This window comes from Schistocerca serialis, chromosome 2, assembly GCF_023864345.2.
Source record: "Schistocerca serialis cubense isolate TAMUIC-IGC-003099 chromosome 2, iqSchSeri2.2, whole genome shotgun sequence".
Classification (NCBI taxonomy): domain Eukaryota; kingdom Metazoa; phylum Arthropoda; class Insecta; order Orthoptera; family Acrididae; genus Schistocerca; species Schistocerca serialis.
Window position 1 is genome coordinate 268,090,864 of NC_064639.1, and position 26,874 is coordinate 268,117,737.

Consider the following 26,874-nt stretch of genomic DNA (forward strand, 5'->3'; position numbering starts at 1 on the left):
CACCATGTTTTTCTACTTCAGAAGAAGCCAAAAAGGCTTAAATGTATAGCAGTCCTTTTGTTGTGCCTGTTGTGTCTCCTCTTTATGGCAAGTAGCAGGCTATCCATTTTGTAATAATATTGTTGTTATTTCAAACTTTCGTAGATGAAGGGATAGCACATAGTCATAACATCATTAGTTATGCCTCAATCAAAATAGCACTGTGATTGGCAGTCAAGCACGGGAGGGGTCTGTGTCAATTAATCCTTTCGCTGGATGTCGGGGATATAGTTCCCACTAAATGTATTTCTTCACAGTGTTTAAGGGAATATGTGTTACCACTTCTGTACACTCCTGGCATCTAGTGGCACTCTGCTGCACCAGCTGTAGTTTCTGTTTGTTGTGAAATATAGCCTTCAGGATTGTGGAAAGTATATATCCCACCAAACAACATTGTTCTAGTGGTTCTTGGGAAGTATGGTTACCACCAAAGCAGTTTCTGTATACTTACCACAAAATTAGTCTGTCGTTTGTGGTCCTTCGGAAGCATACTTACCACCACCTTATGGGTTTCCCAAAGCTTTTGGGAATATGTCTTACCATCTCTGTTTATGCCTGATGTCTTGTGGTAGTACACTGCACCAAATGTATGAAAACTGCTACAACAATCTCCACTTCTGCAATATACATTATTGTGACTTGTATCAGCTCATACCATTATTGTTTCTATTCATATTGCAGAAAGTAAACTTTTTAAATAAAGTAAAAGAAAACATAAAAACAGAAAAACTGTTTATTATTTTTTACATGTAATTGCAACACATAACAGCTCACAAAAGGAAAATCCATTTGCAACCACTGTTTTAACACCTCAAAGGTGCTATAATGATATATGGACCACCATAGTTTTTGGTCCTAAATCACAAAAATAAAATTATCAAAAAATAAATATAGTCAGCTGATCACAATTCTAACAGGAAAAAAAAAAAAAAAAGAAGCACCTGCAAAAGGGTTAACATTTGTCCGAGCACACAATATGTCTGCTGCATGTCTGCGGTATTAATAGCTAGGCCTTTCATTCCAGACACAATCACACACTGCTGGTTAATGTGCAGTACATTGTTTTTTCAGGAGGATGGCAATAGTCTTATCACTTTTCTCTTCACTTCTGCTTAGCAGAGCAATACAACAGCAGTCAACAGAATGGAAGGCATGACCAAGCTCATTTTCTGAGTGGTTGTTGCTATGGTAGGTGTCCCATAACCAACTAACTGCCAAAAACTTTGTTATTTTGAGTCAGGTACATATTCTTTGTCACAGTTTGACTTTCAAAAGGGACCTGTTTCACTACCCTCTCCTCTCTTAATCATAAGAAGATAAAGTAATTTATACAGTAATGTGCTTCACATAAGTCCAAGTTTATTTGAACCAGTTGGTAATTCTTTTATTTCTTGATACTTTGCATCCATATTGCTACTTTTCCAGTACCTATCAGTTGTTATTGTGTTTATTCCTCTCTTAATGGTGCTTTTTCACTAGTTTCTGTGCAGTTGTGCAATATTATTTTATTCTGTAGGCAAGCTGTTAATGAGTGTCTCATGCAGTACTTTCGTGAGAATGGCAGACTTCAACTTCTCCAAGCCTGTGCTATGTTCCCCTTTCTTTTTCTTTTTTTGCTGATGATTTGTATATTCTTCTGAAACAGTTTTATTTTCCATGTTCATGGCTCTTTTCCCAGTTAATTTTTTTTTTCACTTGTGTTGTATCTCACGCTGGATACTTCAGGAATACTTGACATGTTATCTAATTCATTCTGTTTAAGTACCATATTTTTCTTTGCCTTTGGTGCATCCATGTTTTTCATTTTAGAGTGCCCACCAGAAACATGCACGAGTGTCCATGTTTTACGTTTTACAGTGCCCACCAGAAACATGCACAGTCTCCTTTTAATTTATTTCTACTTTCACCGTATCTGTTGAAGCCACATGCAGTTCCTCATCTGATCTGCTGGCCAAAGATGATAAATCCAAAGAAGAGTAATTTCCAGGGATATCTTGAGAAAGTGATCCCATTTGTGAAATACATTTGTTATTACACACAGCTAATTCTTCACTGTCACTGTTCACTCTATCCTCATATTCTGTAAGTGATGATAAATCTGCGAACGCTTCTAATAGAGCAATATTGATTCTTTCCCGTTTTATGCGAGTTTTTGGATTTGCCCACTTAATGGCATGTTTATTTCTCCATTCTATGGATAAACTGGGAATTTCTTCATTATTATGCACTGAACTATGACCTTCGCTAGAATTCTTATGGACCCACCCAGAGGCATGTTTTTGTTTCCAGTGAGAAGCAAGTGCATCAAATGTCTTGCAAGTATGACTGCATTCAGGACACTTTCTTTCGGAAGGACCATGTTCTTCATGAATATGTTCCCTTAGTACAGTCTTAAGTCTGAATGATTTATCACAAATGCTACATACATACGGCTCAGCACCAGCGTGTATCCTGAAACAGAAATATTTCCTAATGTGACAAATCACAAAAAAATGCTACTTAAAAATGGTTGATCATAATGGTACACAGGCATTTACAAAACACTGAGCAAAAGATGCAATGTCAACTGTGCTGTGTAGTGCTACAACGATGAAAAGTAATATTACGACGATGTCAAACCTTATTTTCATGATTTAAAGAAGTATTCATGATATTAAAAAATGTAATTATAATTTTATTACTTTCATTTTTGTGTTCAGTGTATCAAAGACTTTCTAGCGCATGGAATAAATTAGCATTGTTTGTACTACGAAACTATATATGATTGTTAAGGGTTAAGCATGTAATAATTCGATGTAAGACATTTTGTTGAGTCTGAATTTTGTTCTCGTACTGGTCAGTAGAAAGGAAAAGTTCCTTAATCGATGTGAAGGTATAAAGGCTGTAATAAGGAGAGAGAGAGAAGGTAAATACAAGTTATTCAAACCAAGTATCTCCCAAGTGTAACGTCTTGTCATTTCCTGTTGTTGTTGTGGTCTTCAGTCCTGAGACTGGTTTGATGCAGCTCTCCATGCTACTCTATCCTGTGCAAGCTTCTTCATCTCCCAGTACCTACTGCAACCTACATCCTTCTGAATCTGTTTAGTGTATTCATCTCTCGGTCTCCCTCTACGATTTTTACCCTCCACGCTGCCCTCCAATACTAAATTGGTGATCCCTTGATGCCTCAGAACATGTCCTACCAACCGATCCCTTCTTCTAGTCAAGTTGTGCCACAAACTTCTCTTCTCCCCAATCCTATTCAATACCTCCTCATTAGTTACGTGATCTACCCACCTTATCTTCAGCATTGTTCTGTAGCACCACATTTCGAAAGCTTCTATTCTCTTCTTGTCCAAACTAGTTATCGTCCATGTTTCACTTCCATACATGGCTACACTCCATACAAATACTTTCAGAAACGACTTCCTGACACTTAAATCTATACTCGATGTTAACAAATTTCTCTTTTTCAGAACTATAACTAAAAATTGCAAGGTCTAATCTGAGCCTGTCCTGAATAACAGTGAAGAACATTTATGTTAGCATATATTTTCTTCGTTTGGTCACAGTTGTGATTCGCATGTTTCTTTTTGTTATGCAACGTGTTATGAATATTATCATTATACGCGCAAAAGTGCACACAGCTTTAATCGAACCTGCGTCTTTCGGAAACGATAACTTTTAATCAGTACAATTACGCGAATACTGTCTAAATCGCAACCGTGATCGCAAAAGTGTTTCCTGGACCAAATAATTCTTATAAAATGTGTATTCTCCAAAGCGAGCAGCATTGCACTATCACTGACTCGCAACAATTGAAAGAGTAAAATCAATGCTTAAACAAAATTGCCACCTTTTAATAATTATTATTATCCCATTAAATAAATAAATAGCAATTCAGTGGCTATCCAATCAATAAACAGAGGGGGCAATTCAGCTGTTAAGATTAAATGCCAAATATCTGTACATACAATTAGTGGATGGTATTTCATTGTGGTTCAATGTTTTCTCACTATTCAATTTCTCTCTCCTGTAACACTGATTACACTTTTGAAGTATAACATTTCATAAAATTTATAACTAGCTGAGTACCCAGTGTTGTCTCGGTATACATTTATTTCCCTTTTATTAGTTGATCTCCGCTTCATCATTCTCCTATCTCTGACCACCTCCTCTTTCACTGCCCCTCTCAGTGGCCACCTCTCCCTACATCGCCCTCTCTCTATCAATCTCCTTCTGCCCCCCCCCCCTTTCCTGGTGTCCATCCCTCCTGCCACCGCTCTCTGTCCAACTCCTCCTGCCCCCCCCCCCCCTCTGTCCAGCTCCTCCTGCCACCCCATCTCTGTCCATCTCCTCCTCTTTCCTTTCCATGTCCATCTCCTCTTCTGCCCTCATCCTGCCCATCTCCTCCTCTTCCCTTTCTCTATCCATCTCCCGCTCCCCCTCTCTCCGTGCTGTACAGCGATATAATTTTGTAGGTACATTCAGTGGCATATGTGTATACCATGTGCTAAGTGTGTTGTGAATAGAATTAGTATCAAAGAAGTAATAAACTGAAATGTCATCCACAATGCAACAGTTTTTCACACATCTCAGTGTTTAAGATGTCAATCTCCTGAAATATGAGTTGTACAATAACATAACTTTGCACATATATTCAGTACTACATGTGAACACTGTCTGCAAAATGCACTGTGACACACTATCTACATAATACAGTTAGTTGTATACAGGTAATTAAAATGTCATGCCAGATGCAACAACTTTACTGTGTAAACAGAAAAAATGTTGTAAGTGACCAATGTTTTTTACCCTTTCATCATTACATAGCGGAAGTCAGCGTGAGAAAGTGTCATAAATATTTGAAATTATGTGTAAAATTTATTGCAAGTCTGGGTCTTCGCATGTTGCGGCCTTCACTTGTTTTTCACCTTCACCCTTACCCCTCTCATAGATAGGTTGTTCTTAGCCCCACAGCGATTCTTTGCAGATAGTAGGTGATGTATGTACGATGTTCGGTTGAAGTTGGTCCAATGGTTTTGGAGGAGATGTGGAACGAACATAAGTACATACAATCCAATTCTAAATGAGCTAAGGCCTATTCACTGCCTCAAACTATGCTAAAGTTACCAACGAAAACCCCATGAAACTTCATCTAGAAGTTTTGGAGATTTGCCTGTTGAAGGACAAACACACAGACAACAGTTTTACATATTTATTTTTAATTTGTAAATAACAGATTTCAGCTACAAGTCATCCTTTGGAATTTTTATTGGCAGATCTAGATTTCGGCTAGCAACTAGCCATTCTCAATGCACTATCCTTTTTTGGTCAATGCATGTAATGCCTGTTGGTCTGGCTTTGTACACAGTTCATGGGGGGGATAGTGTTCCATGAACTGTGTACAAAGCCAGACCAACATGCATTACATGCATTGACCAAAAAAGGATAGTGCACTGAGAATGGCTAGTTGCTAGCTGAAATCTATTATTTACAAATCAAAATAACGGTCGCTGCATGCAACAGACTCTGAATGGAGGGTAACCTGATATTTATTTTTGGTATAGATGAAGATAATGATGATGAAGAAGAAGAAGAAGAAGAAGAAGAAGAAGATGATGATTTGTGGCACGAAATATTAAAACACCCTGAATGACAAATTGGAAAACCAATCCTGTACACAGTTGCAGAACAATCAAAGCCTGTGGTTCAGACCCTCCACTTAGCTATGTACCATAGGTGCACTATAGGTCATTTTGATGATGCTACTGATGGTGCGTTCTGCCTTCATATCACAAGCAAGACTGGCTGTCTTTACTATTTGAGGTAGACACCTGAAATCAGAGAGAAATTCTTCTGATTCAAAGTGACAAATATCATTAGTATGAACATGAGCCAACACCTGGAGTTGGCTGCTAACTCCGCTATTTATGGCATCCGAAAGGACCCATTCCTCATCCGAGATGACTCCCTCTCATATGCACACTGAACTTGCTTCCCTCCTTGCCAGCTGTATTCCTAGAGGGCCTCTAGTGAGCCTACCATTGAAGATCCCAACTACCAGGAATAGCACTTCTATGACGGCTTGGATGTTGCAGGCCGAGAGACTTTCTCTGAAATAGGATAGGTGACTGCATCTGGCCCAAGATCTTTATAGTCACAGATGGCACCTGGAACATGTTTGTCAGATGAAATTGGTTGGCCTTTTGATCAGTCCACGGGAAAGTCTTTTGCTGCCTGCTGCACATGGGAACGTTGTCCTACTCAACCACGGGTGATGGCTGAGCCTCAGTGTAGACTGCAACTGGGGTAGACACAGTCATGCACCAAATGGAGGACATGTGAGAGGTGCTGGGTCTCACTTGGATCCCAATATCCCCCTCCCCCAGGCATGCCCATTTGCAACAGCCTCAAGCCATGTGACTGAAGCACACACACGCACGAATGCAGGCGCACACGCACACACAAAGAAATTTACCAATTAAACTACTAAGCACACAGGTAGATCAAAGTAAGTCACTTCTGTTTGAAGCTAGTAAAAATCATCTGGAATTATGTTTATGTTGGGTAGATGACTGAATACCACTTTCAGAAGGGTGGAGAGGATCTTTGGTTTGATGTCCCTCCATTCCAGGAGGCATGATAGATAATCAGAGCCCTGGATAAAGACAGGGTTCAGTTGTTCTAGTAGTCCAGGGTGATATGGGGTGGGGGGACACTCCTTTCTAATCAATTCTTGGTGCTGGAGGGATGATTAGGGATGAGGATATGGCCACAGGAAGTTTGTTTACAGACTAGGTTTGGGGGTTAGTAGTGCTTGTCTGTGAAGGCATTTGTGAGACCTTCAGCATTTTGGACTACGAAATTCTCATCATTGCAAATACTCTGTCCACAGGTGGACAGGCTGTATGGGAGCAATTGTTTGGTGCAGAGCGGGTGACAATTGTTGAAATGATGATACTTTGATGGATAGTGGGTTTAATATGGACAGGATAGAGGTGTGGCTGGAAGCATCGGAGAGGTGGTGAACATCCAGCACAGTGGCAATTTTGGGTTGAGGAGGACCAGGTGAAGTGAAAGGGAGAGTAGGTTTTAAGGTTGTTGAAGAATCTGGGTAGGATTTCTTGACCTTGAGTCCACATCGTGAAGATATCATCAATGAACCTGAACCAGATAAGCGATTTGGGATTTTGTGAGACTAGGAAGGTTTCTTATAGACGGCCCATAAAAAGACTGGCATAGGGAGGTGCCATGCAGGCACTCATGGTTGAGCCACTGATTTTTTTATGTACATTTCCCTCAAAGAAGTAGTAATTTTGTGTGACGACGTAGTTCATAAGATGTATGGAGGAATGAGGTAATGGGTTTGGAGTCTGTAGGACATTGGGAAAGGTAGTTATCAACAGTGGCATGGTCATGGGGACGTGAAGAGAGAAGATTAAAATTCAATGTCCCATTGACAATGAGATCATCAGATGGAGCACAAGCTCAGATTAGGAAATGATGTGGAAGGAAATTGGCAGTGCGCATTCAAAGGAGGCATCCTGAGCATTACCTACAGCAATTTATGGAAAACCTAAGCCTGGATAGTTGGATGGGGATTTGAAACAACATCCTCCTGAACAGGGGTTCAGTGTGCTAGCCACTGTGCCACTCCACTTGGAATGGACATGTGGTCTTTGTATACGGAGGTGGCATCAACAGTGACAACTAGGAATTCTGGAGGTAAAGGAGTGGAGATGGTGGAGACTGGGCAGAGGAAGTGGTTGTATCTTCAATGTAAGAGGCTAGGTTTCAGGCAATTGGATGAAAATGTTGGTCCTCTTCAATCCGATGTGCCACCTTCCTGGACATTGACCTCCATCTCTCTGATGGCTCCATCCATAACTATGTCCATTTTAAACCCACTAACCATTAACAGTAGTCACATTTTGACAGCTGTTATTGCGTGAACACCAAAAAATTACTTCCATACAGCCTAGATACCCACAGACAGTGTATCTGCAATGAGAATTCCCTTGCCCAATGTGCTATACGCATGAAGGCCTTCACAACAAGCAGTACTCTCCAAACTTAAACCACAAACAGATTTCCCCATGCCATCTCCTCACACACCTCTGAATTTCCACCAACATAAAAAAGCCACAAAGGGGCACCCTCCTCACCACCCAGTATCACCTAGACTGGGACAACTGAACCATATCGTTCACCAAGGCTCTGATTATTTATCATGCCCAGGAATGAAGGACATCCTACCCAAGTTCTTCCTCACTCCTCCTAAAGTGCCATTCTGTTGCCAACCCAACCTGCACAACACTGTGGTCCCTCCCTACACCACTCTCACTCCCAACCCTTTACCACAGGGTTGGATGAATCAGGTGCAAGACCTGGCCAACCCTGACTCCCCAGCACTTCATGCTCCAGTCCTACAGATTTATCCTATATCACCAGAGGCAAGGCCACTTATGAAAACAGCCACATCACATACCAACTCCGCTGTACTAATCACATGAAAATATTCAATACAAATTAAAATACGCTACACGAATGCAAAACACTGAACAGAAATTAAAATACCTTTTCTTATCATCTTGAGGCTGAACAGTGCATTTGATGTATACAATTATTTCATGCAATAATAAGGAATTTTGCATGTCTGTATCAAATTTTAGTTTACTGTTATGCAATTTGTATTTAAAAATAAAGAGATTTCATTTCCATCAAAAATTATGATTTTTCATTTGCTAATTAATATTCTCATTTCACAATAGATAAAGACTTTAAATAAAAGTTAAACAAGGAAACAACTTGCTACAAGTGGGTTTTGAGCCAAGGGCATTATACATGGATGCTTACATGCTACACCTTCAGCCAACAGCAGTTTCCTGAATGTGATCGAAATCTTTACACTAAACAGCTTTCAGAACTCTTGTAATCTTCAACGGCCATTTTTTCTTTATTTTCTCTTTTGCATTTGTTTGAGTATTGCATTGTAGTGATTTGGGAAATTTATGTGCAAGCACTAACCTTTGAATTCTTTAAGTGTGGAGAAAATTGGAGCGCACCACGCTGTAAGGTTTCCTTGTTGAACTTATCATTGAACTTACTATGTTGCACTGACCAGACAATCATAAAACAATTCAGTACAGGAAACATAGTAATGTTTTTTCAACTTTCTTGGCAGCTGGAAATCCCTTTGGCAAGAAGTTTTGCAAAACCCCGTACATTCCTCGCCCTTCAACATTCATTACCTCAACTCTTCGAAATTTCTTCTTGAACACTATGAAATACCTAGAATCATCTATAGCAGACTCTTCAAAAGCAACACCAACACCACTTTTCTCTTGAGCAATTTAATTATCAAGCAAAGAATAGCTTAACGCGTTGATGCAACGGTGTGCATAACAAATGTATAATTGCCAAGAACCAGAAAAATGAAAAAAAAAAAAAAAAAATGCTTTTCCAGCAAGCCCTGAAACCAATGAGTCCAGAAACCAGTGCTAAAGTCAGAGTCTCCATTGGGTATATCAGAAATTGGGAACCATAAGATGATGTAAAGGAACCAAGAGCAACTTTGAAAAACTCATCTACAAAATTACTGACAGGGTACTTCAGGAATGTCAAAACAAAGAAACACACACACACACACACACACACACACACACACACACACACACACACACACACACAACCTTTTAAGAGGTTTGTTAACAAAGTGTTAAAACACACTCCAGGGACAAATGGTCGGAGAATGATACACAAATTAAATGTACTGCTGAATTTGGAAAGACCGTAGTAAAACAATAAGTGTCCTTACAACTGTCACAATAAGTGTCCTTACAACTGTCACAATAAGTGTCCTTACAACTGTCACAATAAGTGTCCTTACAACTGTCACAATAAGTGTCCTTACAACTGTCACAATAAGTGTCCTTACAACTGTCACAATAAGTGTCCTTACAACTGTCACAATAAGTGTCCTTACAACTGTCACTCATGGAGTTGGCTGTAAAATGGTACATTACCAAGTGATTATGAATACTTTCCTTAGATCATAAGAAAATTCATATCAGAGGATGCTTTTATAAGAAAGTATACTAACTGACCACTTTTCATATGATTACATTATCAAACATAGATTTAGATGTCATGAAGCCACAATGGGAGCATGTAAGCTCCCAGTAATAGTCCATCTTGAGCAGCAGTTTATCATCAGGTGAAAATTTTTCCATTCAACTCATTATGGCAATGCTATGGTAACTTCTGGGGACAGTAACATTCTTAGCAGGTTTTAGTATGTGGGACAAACAGACCTCCCACTATCAGTCTGGTTACCCTTGATGGGAGCAAACCTTACTGAAAGAAATGTGGAGGTTTTCCCGACATTGTACACAGATTTTTCAACATACTACTGTACAATCCTGCGAAAGTATCATTAAATCAAATCATTTCAAATTCCTTGTGGAGAGGAGGGTTTTAAATTCTTTAGTGTTCCTGGACTTAAATACAATGGTCCTTCCTCAAAGTTAAAACACACGATCTTGTCGCTAATCATTAGAGATAAGAGTTTAGAAATGGTGTGCCACTGTTTGGGGTGTCTTCTTCAGTGCCTGTTTAAACATAATTTAATTAAATGGCATTTTCAGAACAAACTGAGATGATTTACCTGCTTCAGCGATGCAAAAACTGTTGAGCTCTTGGAATGACTCATTATTCCCATACGTTTTCTGAAGAAGGTCTGTTCATAAAGACTCTCATACCATCAGCAATCTGCCCAATATGAGATTACCATTTTTTATTCCATAATGCCACAAAGTGTTCCTCAAGATGTCTAATGCTTGGCTGTACCTGAATCAGTTGCTTAGTGGATTATGTTAACAACTCTTCGATGCCATTTGAGTTTGAAGACCAGCACATAACTGTTGGTTTAAATACTAATTGACTTGCTCTTCAGTTCTTCAGGTGGTATACTGGCAGATGAACTTCGGTCAGAAATTAGTAACAAGAGTGACTGAAACCTCCACATATTGATAGGTCAATGCTCCCTGGAGTGAAGACGCCATTCTTTTCATGAAACAGTATTGAGAAAATTTAGAGAACTAGCATTTGTGGCTCACTGCAGAGTTATTCTATTGCCACAATGTACATTTTGTGTACTTAGCAGAGGTACAACATACCCTCCATAATGCACCATGTTTGTTTTGTTTTTTCATAAACAACTCACCTTACTTCTCAATAGTTTCCTTTAAAGGATGTACAAAAGATTCAGCAATCCTCCAGCTTTTTCATTCCATAAGGGAAATAGGTTCCGTCAAATTCTGCAAAATAATCATTGATTGCAACTACCATTTCCTCATTTGATGAACATTTCTTACCAGCAAGCTAAAGTGTCAAGTGTGGGAAATGCAGTCATTTGGGGATAAGTCAGGGAATAGGGTGGATGAGGAACCAATTTAAAGCCAAATTCATGCACTTTTGCCATGAAAATTTCAAAATCCAACAATGAAGCATAATAGGGTTCATTTATGTTCCTGTCTTTTTCCAAGTAATCCAAGAGAATTACTCCTTAGGAATCCCCCCCCCCCCCCCAAAAAAAAAAAACAGTGGCCAGCACCTTGCCAACTGAGAAAACGACCTTTGCTTTCTTCTGTGCACTGTCTGTTGCTTTGACTGTCATTTTAATTCTAGCGTGTAATGATGGATCCAGGTTTCATCAAAGGCCCCCAATCAGCATGAAAAGTCTTGCGGAATTTGATTAAACATCACTATACATTGTGTTGAAATGTTGTGCCAGGCGTCCTTTTGGTCGACTGTGAGCAATAGTGGTTCCCACTTTATACACAGTTTCTTCAAAGTTAATTTTCCAGGCAGAATGTTATGCACTCATTCAGTTGATATGCTTACAGTCTCAGAAGTTTTATTTGGTGGTCTCGCATTACCATATTAAGGATTCTGTCAATAGTTTACTTTGTGGTGACCTCAACTCAATGACCGGAACATGCTTCGTCTTCAGTGCTCGTCTGAACACATTTAAATTCATTAATCCATAAGTAAGTGGTCTTCAATGATGGTGCTGAGTCTGCATGAACTTTGTCCAAATCTGTTTTGATATGTGTGGCTGTCTAACCCTTCAAATGAAAATGTTTAATAACAGCATAAAATTGTTTTCACCATTTTCAATTGCAGGAGACACAGTGACCAATTCAGATGGTTGTCAACAATGAACTGTACACTGAACATTGTTGGATTCTTTATTTGGTCTTTGGAATAATCAAGCTCACCAACCATGAAGGTGCAACAAAAACATTCCAGCCTTCCATGGAAATTTACCAGACTTACTACACCACCCAAGTGTGTAGATGTAGAAAAGGAAGATCACAGCTAACTGTATCTTCAACAATGTGGTCATTAGAGACACAGCAGGAAATTGTGTAAGTGTACGTTTATACTGCCTGTGACGCGATATGAGGCATAATGGCCAAAGCGATGCAATGCAATGGAGCGTTCACATTGCACGCGATCTGGCCAGCAACTGAGCAGTCTCGGCACGATGTCGTTTTTCCTCGACCCAGTAAATTCTTTTTTATTAGAAACCAGTGCTCTGAGAATTCAGCGCAGTCGTGAATGGGTGCATGAAATCAACAAGGAGAGGAGGGCTTTAGGAGAATTTCATCATTTGTACAGTGACTTGAGAAAAGATGAGGATAAATTTTGGAATTATTTCAGAATGAATACAGACACATTTGATTATATAGTGTCGTCTGTTAGATTAGAGAAGCAAAACACAAATTTCAGAATGGCTATTACCACTGAAGAAAAAGTTATGATCATCATCAGGTAAGTACACAATATTAAGTTTACAGCAATCATTTTATTATGAAAAATTTACAAATTGTGATAGATTCAAACTTTCTTTTAATAAATGTTGACGTAGTTGACAATGAGAAGCAAAATACATCACAGTTCAAGTATCAAAGTTTTCAGAATCTTGGTGGCTTGATATAACAATGTCATCAGGTTGAATTTCAAAAATGACTATTTTATTTTGCGGATTTCCAGCAATTACGATTTCAACTGGATTTTCAGGTGCATAGGGTGACATCAACGAATGTGCAGTGGAAGTGGTTGATTGTTCCAATTCTTCCTAAAGAACCTGCTGATTTTTTATCCTGGCTCTCAACTGAGCTGCTGGTCATAGTTTTCGCATTGCTGGCAGCAAACTCACTACAAAATGATAGCTGTCATCTTGCGTTTCTGATTTCAACATTTGTTGCGCAGTTAGCTTCAACTTTTGCTTCTCTATATTTAACAACTCAGAGTTTGTCGATTTCTTGGATCTCTTGTTTTGGTTTGTGTGTAGGGTGGGTGAGGGAGGAGGCAACGAAACGCTACCCTCTGAACTTACAGACAGTCTTGAAGACCTAGCTTGGTTGGTTTCATCAGGTGAAACACTCTCTCTCTTTGTAAGAGCTGGTGAAAATGGTACGTCGTCGTGTTGCGATGCTGTTCTTTTACTGTGATGAACATTAGTCTTCGTCTTCCGTGGCGTCATTATGTCAGTCAGGAAGGTCATTAGCTCGTACCACGGCCAATTTGATTGGATAGGCGGCATGCCACCTTCATCTCCTGAACGTTCAGCACGAGGTTTTTTTGAGTTCGGAGCGGAAAGTATCACGTAGGTTCTTCCATTTATTCTTCAGTATCTCGCCTGAAAATATAGATGTGAAAGTATGCGTAAATAATTAAGTACACTGTATACTTAATACATTTTTTGTCCTTAGCACATTAACTGCAAATCCTACGGAGATCCTACACATCCTTCAATTACGCTCATTTCATCCTTTTTCAGATATTTGTCGGTTGGGGTGTCTTTCCATGCACTGTCACAGTCATTTCGGATGGGTCTAACTACAGTCGCACAATGTGTGCATGAAACGTGCGCCACAATATGTGAGATTCTGAGCCCTGTACACCTGCCTTCTCCTACGATACCACTGCTTCAAACCGCTGCAAAACACATGTATGCCAACTGTAATTTTCTGAATTGTGTGGGGGCCATTGAAGGTAAGCATGTTCGGGTTAAATGTCCCCCTCATTCTGGGACAATGTATTACAATTACAAAAAATATTTTTCGCTTACTTTACTAGCTGTAGCCGATGCTAACTGCAGATTAATAGCAGTTGACATTGGCGGCTATGGAAAGCAATCAGATGGTGGCATATTTAGAGCAAGTAACCTGTACAATAATATTTTGAACGAAACTCAAAACTGGCCTCCACCGAAAGAGCTACCAGGTACTTCAGTAAAAGCCCCATTAGTGTTGGTTGGAGATGAAGCCTTTCCACTACCGGAAAACTTCATGCACCCTTTCCCTGGACTGTCACAAACTGAGGAAGTGAGGTTATTTAACAGGAGGCTATCGAGGGCTAGAACGGTGGTGAAACGCACTTTCGGAATTATGGCCAGCAAATGGCGTCTTCTCCGAAAGGAAATTGAAACTTGTGTAGAACATGCAGACATTATTAATCAGTGCATCTGTGTCTTGCACAATATAATAATGGATAAAGGTGGGCCTGACATTTCCCTTCAATTGTCTATTGACCAGGACATAACAGAACACAGTGCTTTAGCAGCATGCTTCCAAAATGACAGAGCAAACAGTAGTGCTTCAAGAAGAGCGAGGAGTCTCAGAGAGGCCGTCAAAAACTATATCAACAGTCATTAATGCAAATATATTTCATGTCGAAATTGTCAAATACTGTAACTATTATGAACGTCATTTCATTATCAAAATACTGTAATAATATCGATACACAATTAAAATTAGAAAATAAACGAAGTTGTTTGTGTTACTTGTTTCTTGGAGTCTTGTAGCTATTTATTTTACTTTTTTGTACTTACTGTCTGTTCCACAATCTTCAGCTATTTCATTTCATGCTTGACGAACAAAATCACTATTGTGGTAATATTTATTTTTCTGGTCCCACAACACGGGGCGTTCACGCACATTGTTAATTAGTCTTTCGACGTCCATCGCAAGCAAGCAATTACTCCAGATGCAAGCACAAACGAGGAATCGCTCCAAACACTCGCGCGAAACGCAAACTCGATTGCGACTACAGCGGAGTCATCGTATCGCACCGCATCACATCACATCGCTCGGCCCAGCATGTAGTCTAAATGGGCACCGCTCTGTTGCCACTGTTAAACCAAGCCTGCCCATTGTCACGCGATTTCAGTGCTTCATCGCTCGGCTCGGCATCGCATCGTGGGCAGTGTAAATTTAGCCTAAGGCAAAGATACCCAGAAAATTAGCCTTAAATGAGAGCCATTGGAAATCTAAATCTGGATGGCTGGAAGGGGACAGGAACCCAACTCCTCTTGAAAGTGAACATGGTGCTCAATCACTGCAGCACTTTACTCCTGTTCAAAGTAGAAAAACAACTCAGAAGCAGTGCTGAACTGTGTCAAACAAACAGAATTTGGAATAAACAAATGTTTTGGATGTATGCTCACACACAGATATGATCCCTTGAGGCATGTGCAAGTTGAGGCCTACAGTGTATGATCTGCATTAAATTCTCCGAGGGCAGTGTAATGCCACAATGAGTTTTCTCAGATCCTTGTTTGATGTTACCACATGCTGGCAGGTACAAAGAACCTCAATATGATTGTATAAGGAGTAAAGTGGTACACTTCATAAACAGTTAAGCCAGTCCACACTTGCTATTGCATCACTTACATTGTCCTTTCTGTACAGATTCTCAGCACAGTGATATCAAAGCATCACTAGGGACAGTATTTGTTCTGGTTCAATATTTTTTGAAAAAACATTGCTAATACTACAGTATGTTATCTAACGTTCATATGCAACAAACACACCACAAAACATTTTGCTAGATAATGAACAGTGACCCAAAATTATTTTTAAAGATTTACTTTGAATCAATTTGTCTCCAAGGATCTTTAATGGTAATCTCTATCTGATAATACAATATTAAATATTTTTTTAGCTTGCTAGGCAATATAATAATAATCATCTTTGCCTTCTATGAACTGGTGTAAATGACATAATTTTAGTTTCTATATAACTATATTGCTGTTACAATACCTGAAACTAAATTGCGCTTCATTATAGGTGCAGATAAATACAGTGACTATACCAGTGAAGGAAAGTTGCTACTCACCCTACAGCGGAGCTGAGTCGCGATAGGCACAATAAAAAGATTCACACAATTAAAGCTTTCGGCCATTAAGGCCTTTGTCAGCAGTAGACACACATACACACACACTCACATAACGCAACTTGCACACACATCTGCAGTCTAACGTTAGTCACTGTCCTCACCCATCCATCCCCCTCCCTGTTCCCATTCCAGCACTACGCAGCCGTCATTTCACCACCACACCCAGTCTTTTATTTTCTCTCCTTTCCACTACTTACCCCCTCCCCCTCCGCACCTTCTCTCCTGCCCTCCGTCTAAACTGCAACACTTGACTGTCCACCCCTCCCACCATACTATCCCTCCCCACCCCAGCCTCCTCCTTACCCCGTGTGTGTGTGTGTGTGTGTGTGTGTGTGTGTGTGTGTGTGTGTGTGTGTGTGTGTGTGTGTGCTGCTGACAAAGGCCTTAATGGCCGAAAGCTTTAATTGTGTGAATCTTTTTATTGTGCCTATCGCGACTCAGCATCTCCGCTGTATGATGAGTAGCAACTTTCCTTCTCTGGTATTGTTACATTCTATCCTGGATTTTCTATTGTTTAAATACAGTGACTCTTTGACAGTGTCTCTGAGATAGCTTGGGAAAAAAATCAATGTAGTGGATACAGCTATTGTTCGAGAACATTTTCTGCTGACATTCTACAGGATTTCACGTTCTCTGCACAGTTCGGCCAAATCTAGGGCAATTAGATATCAGATTGGGAAAGTAGAACCACAATGGGATAAATAAACTAAATCCTTACACACTCTGGCACAACTAATGAATTAAATGCTAAAATGAAAGCAGCAGTTTTCTTGAGTTTGCTGTTTCCTCTCTCCAAAATACTGCTCGCCTCAGAAACTTGTATATTTGAATGAAGCAAATACTATAGATTTTTTGAAACAAAAAAACAGTGTGCCATGGTTGGAAGAAAGCACAGGTCACTCCTACCTACAAGAAGGGCAGCAGAAATGACCCACAGAACTGTTGTGCAACATCCCCAACAGCAACTTCTTGTAGAATCTCAGAATATGTTCTGAGCACAAACATAATAAGGTATTTCAAACAGAGTGACCTCCTCAACACTCCCTAAAACACTGATTGTGTGAAAACAACTTTTCCCATGACATCCTGAAAGCGATGGATCAAGGCAGTCTGGCACTGAAAGCCATGGGTCAAGGCTATCAGGCAGATACAGTACTTCTCCCAAAATCATTTAAATCAGTATGACATGTACATTACTTACAGAAAATCACGATTAGATGGGGTATGAAGCACAATCTGTCAGTGGACTGATGATTTCTTGATATGAAGGACACAACATGTTGTCTTGGTTGGAGTCATTGACAAGTGTGAACCAAGATAGTGTGCTAGAACCCCTTGCTGTCCATGTTTTATGTTAACGACCTTGCAGACAACATTAATAGTAAGTTCAGACTTCTTGTAGTTGATGTAATTATGCATAATGAAGTACTGTCTAAAAAAAGCTGTATTAGGTATTCAGTCAGATCTTGATAAGAAATCAAAGTGGTGCATAAACTGACATTTTGTTTTAAATGTTCAAAAACGTAAAAGTTTATTCTTCACAGGATGAATAAACACAGTACCCTAAGACTACAATATAAATAAGTTACCATTGGAATCTGTTATCTCATACTAATACCTGGGTGTAACACTTAGTAGGGATATGAAATAGATTGATCATGCAAGCTCAGTTGTAGTAAAGCAGTTGGAAGATGTCAGATCATTGACAGAATGCTAGGGACGTGCAATCAGCCTACAAATGAGCTTGCTCACAATGCACGTAAGTGAGTTAGACTAGAATACTGCTCATGTATGTGGGGCCTGTACCAAACAGGATTAACAGGTTGTAATGTAACAGACAGGTTTAAAATGTGATCCCTGTGATTAGTGTAGAAGGTGATACAAAGCTGTGAGTATAGCTAGTTAGCAGCTTGTCACCAAAGCTTATTACTATTTATTGTGATAATGATGAGTGTAAGTAATGTTATTAACATGAAATAGTGCTGTGAACCTCAGTAATAAAAATAATTATGTAATTAACATGTAATTCAGGATTATTCTGGTGCAATTGTTGGCAAAATGTGAGTTATTAATTTTCTAACTGAGAATGTATTTTTATCACAAGTCTGTAAATGGTAAACTTATTTCTACTTATGGTAAAACTCAATACTCTACCCAATCTTTTATCAGAAACAACTTTTAATTATAAGTTCAATTTTGTAAACATGTAAACAATATTTTATAAAATAGGTAAAAGTTTATTTATAAGACAGAAGTGGCATGAACAATGTTACAGAAAGGGTAGATTACTCCTCACCATATGGGGCAGATGTTGAGTCATAGATGGGCACAACAAAAAGACTACTAAACATGTAAGCTTCCAGCCAGAAGGCCTTAATCTGAAACACACACACACACACACACACACACACACACACACACACACACACACACACACAAAAACACACAAACACACACACGCACGCACGCACGCACGCACGCACGCGCGCGCACGCGCATAGGACCACTGTCTCTTGCTACCATGGCCACTGGCCACAGCACTGGTGGGTGCAAATTATTTTTATGATGGAACCATTACCCAAGACCCTGGTATTTTCTTCCAGGTTCTACACAACAGAATACTGGATGTTAAAGTTGACAGTCTCTAAACAGATTGCAGGTAATGATGGTTTACTGAAATGTATTTTCAGAAACAATAACCATATTACTATTGTTGAAGATAAAATGTGTCAAGGAAACAAGTTGAAGATCACGTCCCAAAAACTATGAAATCAGTCTTAATCTTAAGACTTTATGAAAAATACGCCCCAACTGAGTCATAACTATTCACAATATTAATCATTTTCAGTTTAATGTCAGTTAATGTAACTACATTGAAGAACAGCCATTTGAGAGAAAGTGGTAGGTCCACAGAAAGCAAGGTTAGGGTTTAGTGTCTAGTCGAAGATGAGGTTATTAGGTGGGGGACAAGTATTGTGTGCTTTACAAATGAACCATTCCAACATATTTGCTTTAAGCAATTTATGAAGACTGTGGAAAACAATCTGGATGGCTGAACAGCAATATGTACTGCTATTCTCAGGAATGCACACCCACGGTCTTACCACAGTGTCACTTTGCTTGGATGGTAGGTACGGTTGTGCAAAGAAGTACATACCTTTCATGCTGTGTAAGATGCCATTTATCTTTGAAGGCTGCAACACAATATCCACACTGGAATGGACGTACTTTAGTGTGTACTTTTTGGTGACGCAACAAGGATGATTTCTGTGTAAAGGCTTGCCCACATGTGATACAAGTATGTGGAAATTTTTGTAAGTGAACCGTAGCACGATGTCTACTTAGGCCTGTTGCTGACATATATGTCTTATCGCAATCACAGCATCTGAAAGAAGAACAGGTTATCATGAACACATACAGGTCATGAACCAAAATAATACAGAGAAAACTGTTATCAGTCTGTTTTAATTATGAAGGATTTAATGGCTGGATTTTACTGAATTTTAAATGTGAATATATAATTACAAGAAAGAAGCAAAGTAATAATATATTTTTACAAATGTATTGCAAATAATCATCATCTGCTGTTCAAATTAAAACCAAACAACAAAAATTATTTTGATCACTTCTATTCAGTTCTCCTTCTTATAGATATTTTTATTAATAGTGAACTTTGTATACATGAATGTGAGTATTGGTGGCAACTGGATGTGGATCTATTAAAATATTTTGTTAGTGGGTGTTAAGCATGAACTAATAAATTACGAGAGACAACTGCTGGCCAGTTTTTACCTTTAGGAGACAAAATGTATAGTATTGCTAACAGACATATATTAAAGTGAAGGGGGGAGAGAGAGACTATCTACCATTTGGAATGAATAGTTGCTTCATCTGGGAAGAGAGAGGGATACGTTGGAGGAAGATTAACATTTAACATTTCCTATTAGAGGCTTGGCTTATTGATTTGGGGGTAGGGACCAAACAGTGAGGTCATCGATCCCATTGGATTAGGGAAAGATGGAGAAGGAAGTTAGCTGTGCCCTTTCAAAGAAACCGTCTTGGCATTTGCCTGAAGCGATTTAGGGAATTCATGGAAAACCTAAATCAGGGTGGCTGGATGTGGGTTTGAACCGTTGTCCCCCCAAATCCAAATCTAGTGTGTTAACCACTGTGCCACCTTGCTCTGTATTAGAGGCTTCTTAAGAGTTGTACATGGGTGTCAGTAGATAAAGTTTTGATAAGGAACCAAAGTCCAGAAATGTACCATATAAAATAAGTCTAAAGATAGGATTACTTTCAAATCTCCCGCTTCAGGTATGGTGTGTAATGGTAGAGCTGCATAACACACATATTTAGAATGTTCCCTGGATCATCTTAATCCATCACATGCAATTTTCAGCTGACTGCAATAACAACTGCAAGAAACTGGTATGTTCACAACAAAGAGGGTTGACTCATGGACTCACACCAGGGTCTGAGGATTGTGCGAATGAAAGTAGGTGTTGCTGATACACCTTTTGGGATGAACTGCACGGTCTCCATGTGGAGCACCCCCTGTAGAGTACACAGCTCATTATCCCTGCTGTGTGCATACTGTGAAGTGGGAGATTTACCTAAGTCAACTCTACAGCTTGTGAAGCCTCTAATAGGAATTGTGAAACACCCTCTACATATAATGAATGAATGAATGAATAAATAAATAAATAAATAAATAGATGTCATGTTCATATACACTCATGTATATATGGTCAATTTGTTACTAAGCACTTCCCATTTAATAAACTGCCCTTTCCCTTCCTGTACTGGTTGCATACATGCAAGGAAACCCACACACTCTGAGGTCAGCACTGCTGACAATTGCCAGTTCTTAGGTGTGCTCAGGTATGTGGTCTTCTGACCATTTTCCTGTTAACTATATTAAAAATAAACCTAGTGGTATAGGTGGGATTACTGGGTAGTACAATCAACCAACCCGAAAATTAAGGTCAAACAATCATTCTGCCTTGAGATAATCTCAATAAAATGTTACAAGCTAGCACTAACACAACATGTCTTTTGTGAGAAGTGCTTTTCATTTGGAAACAGATATGAACTTCACTTGTCAAGGTGTGCAAACAAAGGGCTTTGGACACTGTTGTAGGAGCGGTGAATTGATAAAAGCGCACTTCTAGAGATTTCTTTCTACTTTCAAAGGCATATTGAAGAATTCAGCTGTGATAAAATTTTGCAACAAGTTTCACCGCTGCAAGAGTTCTATAATGTGCAAGAGTTCTATAATGTGCAAGAGTTCTATAATGTGCAAGAGTTCTATAATGTGCAAGAGTTCTATAATGTGCAAGAGTTCTATAATGTGCAAGAGTTCTATAATGTAGAATTCTGTGAACTTGGGCAAGGACTGAGAGAGCAAATGGTGTACCTGACACTGACAACAGATGAGAGAAGTAACAATTGTTGTAATAAGGAGATTTTCTACAGGGCAGTGTTGATAATTTTTCCTTCAAGAATAAACAGTTGAAAAATAAATAGAGATAATAATTATAAAATTAACTGCTTAATCAGATTCCTGAATGATCCAAGTGTGTGAAGCCAATTTTTTAAAAATGAAGACATCCTTTCTTACAGCATTAAATTGTGCAAAATGAGTTAATTTTCACATACTTTAAAGTATGTTGTTATTTCTACAGCAAAAATAGTGGATACAGTTTTCAACAGTATGTCTTCATCAAAATCTATTTACAAAAGCTATCGTTTGATTACTTATTTATTCATCCACATTTTATTTTTACAGTAATATTAGGAATGTCAACTTAATTCTGCTTATTATTGACATAATATTACATATGTCTTGTGCAAGATCTGCTTTAAGCAAGGTAGCCACAAAATTCTCCTGAACATTCCCTGATACAGCAACCTTTACAGGCCTACTTCTGTTCATTTCTAGATACTCGGCCATCTCCAAAATTTTTTGGAGTCATGGACAGTCTGCTGCATTGCTTTCTTCTTACACTTGATTTCAAGTGAGAAAAGATGTTGTAGGATGCAATTAAAAGGTAGCCTTCTCCAAACAAAACTAAGCTCAGACAGTGCTCATATAATGTAAAATATCTGAGTTCTGGGAATGGATGGAGAGTACCTATGGTATTTTTAAATGCCCTGGTGATATCTAATGAGCTCTGGGAGCAAAAGAGAATGGGAGGAGCGAGAAGTTTGAATGGACTGGAACATCTTCCCACTGTTGGTGCAATAAAATACTAGTTCTGACCACTGGTTCAAAAATGGTAGAAAAGAGGGGAGACCGAACAATTAGATCGGATTGCATAAACAGATAGCAATCTGCAGCTTATTATCTATCTGATGTCACTCATTGCAGTTCCACATATGTGCCAGAGATGTTGAGCTTCATCCTTGTCAAATGACAGTCCTTGCAGGTCACTGGGGACTTAGTGGCCATTGGGTTGCCTAATAAGCTTACAACTTGGGCAAGTCAGGTAGTGAAACCTGCCAAACCCTCCCAACCGAGCAGTTGGCTCGGAACTCTTGCTCATCACTAAGGGCTCAAGCTTTATAAAAAGAAAGAAGAAAGATCAGGATTTAACACACTGATGATATGGCGGTAAATTGAGTTGGAGCACAAGCTCTGATTGGGAAAAGATAGACAAGGAAATCAGTCATTTCTTCCTCAAGGGATTATTAATTTAAGATAACTGCAGAAATCTAAATGTGGTTAGATAGATGAGGATGAAACTGCCGTCCTCCCAAATACGAGTTTCATGCCATGTAACTATACTGCATCATTTGGTCGCATGTTCTAAGAATACCATATATTTCCAAATCACAGATGATCTTTTTTCCCATAATTCTATGCCCAGAAGTTGGGGCTTGTCTTGCATTCACAGCATATGATGTGGAGTTTTCCTTTTCTTTACCAATTAGAACCTCTCTAAGTCTACACTCTGCTTTAACCATGAGCTAATGCGCATGCTTCAAGGATTGTTGTATGATAGCAGGAAGGGTTTGCTGCGACAATTTTTTTTTGTCAGTTGTTTTTTGACTTTGGAGATCCCACTTCTAAACTGTGTAGTAAAATGTGGAATGGATTGTAGTGTGGAACAATGTGATTCAACACCAAATTTTTCAATGGGACATACACTTCAAAATCATGATTGTTTGGCATCCAGAAGCAATAAACAATTGTGTGGCCATGAGGAGGTATAAAGTCACAGAAGCCAATACGAGGTGGCAAAAGGACAAATGTTTTCTGAAAAATGCAAAGTCAACTACATAAGCTTTCAGTAGCCTACACAGTAAATATTTTGAAAATACTGAAATGGAATTAATGATATCTGTGCCCAAGAAACCTAAAGAAGGAATGGCAGTCTCCCACAATATACAAAATAAGGCACATGAGTTGCCACGAGCATGGTGTCCAATTTAAAGCCAGCTCTGGGTGGTGTACAAGGATGACGCAATGCAATGGACTTGTGCTGTGACATTGAACATCCCTTGCTCAATGTCTTCCAACATTGTATCTGGGGCAGTTCGAGTATCAGCGAGACATTATAAGACTGAGAAAGAATTACTTACCTCTTAAATTGGAAACACTGATGAGACTCCTGTTTACTTCAACGTGCCATACAGTAACACAGTTGAGGAGAAAGGTGCCAGAAGTGTATTGGTTCACACTACCGGCAACGAGAAATCGCAAATCACCACGATGATGTGTGCATTTGTAGATGTGGTTCTACGTCATCCTCAATCGTAAAACTATTTCAAAAGGAAAAGTTGCTGCACCGTGTCATATTTTGTTGCGATGGAAAAGGATAGATGACCAATGAGTTGGTTATAAATTGCCTCCATACTGTCTGCAGCAGGTGGTGCTCTTCTAAAGAACTGTGGGATGCTGACCCTTGATGCTTTTTGCAACGGGCATCTGACACCAGAAGTGTAAGCAGAGATCCTGAATTTATTAACACAGATCTTGTCGTCATTCCTGGAGGTATGACTTCGCAATTAGTAGTGTTAGATGTGGTGGCAAATAAGCCATTTAAAGACCTTCTGAAGCAGCTGCACAGCAATTAGTTACTTCAAGGTGGTCAGGCCCTGATCCCTGTCAGGAAGTTGATGAAATCTCCACTATCTGTGATTACAGAATGGATCCAGACTGGTTGGATATGCTTAAACGGTGCTTGAACTGTGAACAGCTTTAAGAAGTGCCATGTAACAAATGCATTATAAGAGAATGAAGGCAATCTACTGTGGGAAATGGTGCACAGTAACCATGACAATGACGGTGAAACTGCATATTCTGTGGAGCATTCCAGTGAGGACCACTAAGTGGCATTTATATCTGAGTGAGTGAGTACTGTAACTGATTTTATTTTCTGTGTATCATTACTTTTACTGTCTCCTTCCGTTTCATGGAGTAAGGAAACCATTTGTAAGTTTCCAAAATAAATGTGGTATATTTATATCCATTTTTTTGTAATCCCTTGATAACAATGGAAGGTCATCTTGCATTCGGAGTAGTCTTGGTTCCAAAGACATAACATATTTCGACTGTATTAACACAACTGCATTCAGAAACTCACATCATTCTTATTTACTATCCATTATTTTAATATCTAATTTAATTGTTCTCTGTTCCTTATTTTTCATGGACAATTTCCACCTTGAACAGGACTACTACATACAGCACCACAACCTTTTTCGTAAAGAGTTATGTATTTATCGTTCTTCCTAAACATACACTGTGTAGCACATTCATGACAGGACATAATCAAACAGAATACACAATAAACAGTAAGGTACAGACATTGTTGTTGGATAATCAGACATTGAAAAATAGCTTAGGACCTAATAAAGCCCCTTCAACAGTGTGTACATCCTACAAATCTCAAGAGACCCCATCAGCATCTGTGCCAGATGCATACCGAAAAGTTAGGTAAAATAAAAACATTAAAAAGTATGAAGTAAATATAAATTTATAACACTTCTTACTGAACATAATTTCCACAATGGTACTTACTTCAAAAGTACCTGATGAGTACCGGAATTGCACTTAGGCGATTTAGGTCTCACATGAACTTCTTTTTGATTTTGGGTACTGTCACCATGTATTCTGTGCCAATGTGATTCAAGTGTCTTTTTCCTATCAAATTTTCTACTACATTCTGCACATTCATAAGCTGGTGGTAGATGAGATTTCATGTGATGATACAGTCCCCCACTACTGCTGCTTTTTTTGCCACATTCCTATATCACAAACATATTAATCAATATTAATCACAAAGTTATAAAGTCATGTGCGACAAAACATGAAAGTGATGCCATTATTTTTCTTATGGAAGACAATATACAAAACACAAATTGTAACCAGATACTGGGGGGAAAAGGGACGGGAAATTAAGATGGATCTAGAAAAATTTTCACTCTGCTGCAGAATGTGCACTAATTTGAAACTTCTGGGCAGGTTAAAAGTGTGTGCCAGACTGGAACTTGAACCAGAACCTTTGCCTTTCACAGGCAAGTGCACTACTGACTGTAGTATCCAGGTTTTTCTGAATTTCCACACAGCTAACGTATGGGTTTGCTACAATCTGGACTTCAAAAACAAGGAGTGATTAAACAACACTGTACACAAGTAAGCCTCCAACTATGATATCACATGCCTACGGTTTATGGCAAAAAATCAAACCTCAGCAGTATTTAGGCAGTAGGTTCAGGACTCAAAAAAATTATCTGGTACCTGTACATTTCATACCACAGAACTGATCTTTCACTCTGTACTGGAATGAGTATGACTGATAAAAATTTGTTCCAGCCAACAGTTTTAACCTAACAGGCATTTCACAGATAGTGCTCATATTAACTGAGCTATCTACTGTAGTTATGATTCACTGCCTTCACAATTCCAAATCTGTGAAAATGGTTCCTCTGTTGTGCCTGGATAGGTGGGTCAAGAATAGCACTAGCCCACAAAAAAGGCAAGGAAAAACCACTGAGTCTTGATTTGACACACAGTTTTAAAGTGGTAATATGTTTCGTATCATTCTGGTATAAGCCTATCTTGTATCATATCCAAAGCAGTTATGGGCATAAAACAACAAGACAGATTAAGAGGAGCACAGGATAGAGGCAACTGACAAAACAGAAAATTTTTATATCAGGCCTGAAAATATTAAAAATAAGTAAATAAAATAAAAAAATACTGAACAACACTGTTTAAAAATATAGAACATATCTTTCCCAATGTAAAACCCCGCACAGTTCCATTTGAGTACCATTCTGAACTCTGAAATGCATCAAGAACGGCCAGGAACAGGCAGTGAAAAACCAGGGGATCCACAGGGTCTTTTGGCCACGAGGAGAGGTAGAGACAGATCCAAGGAGGGCGTACATACCAGGAGCAGTTGCTTGCTAACAAGAGGCAACAATGGTGGAAGTAGGAGTTCAGAGCGGAAATCCTGTATGTGAACTGCAATTTCAATTCCAGTCCTGGGCCTCGGTTGCGGGAGGTGGATCTCTCTACAAGGAAAAAGGCCATGACAGTCTGGATGCTCACACGAACAGAAAACACGTATTCCATAGTTGAGCAGGAGTTTTTGG

The 26,874-nt window shown here is 39.1% G+C and overlaps 1 protein-coding gene across 3 annotated transcripts in view; it reads right to left on the reverse strand.

Annotated features, from left to right (window-relative positions):
• Positions 1 to 981: 981 nt before the first annotated feature.
• The window catches only part of LOC126457025 (gastrula zinc finger protein XlCGF7.1-like), a 127,169-nt gene continuing 101,276 nt past the window's right edge, over positions 982 to 26,874 (reverse strand). Inside the window, exons 4-6 of one of the 3 annotated variants that reach the window (XM_050093001.1) lie at positions 25,295 to 25,521; positions 19,427 to 19,654; positions 982 to 2,490 (exon numbers count right to left, since the gene is read on the reverse strand). In XM_050093001.1, the coding sequence (XP_049948958.1) occupies positions 1,926 to 2,490; positions 19,427 to 19,654; positions 25,295 to 25,521 (1,020 nt within the window). In that variant the 3' untranslated portion in view covers positions 982 to 1,925. Of the gene's footprint in view, positions 2,491 to 11,290; positions 11,340 to 12,992; positions 13,730 to 19,426; positions 19,655 to 25,294; positions 25,522 to 26,874 lie in introns of those variants that run through there. The other 2 variants (XM_050093003.1, XM_050093002.1) reach the window with 2 other exon arrangements.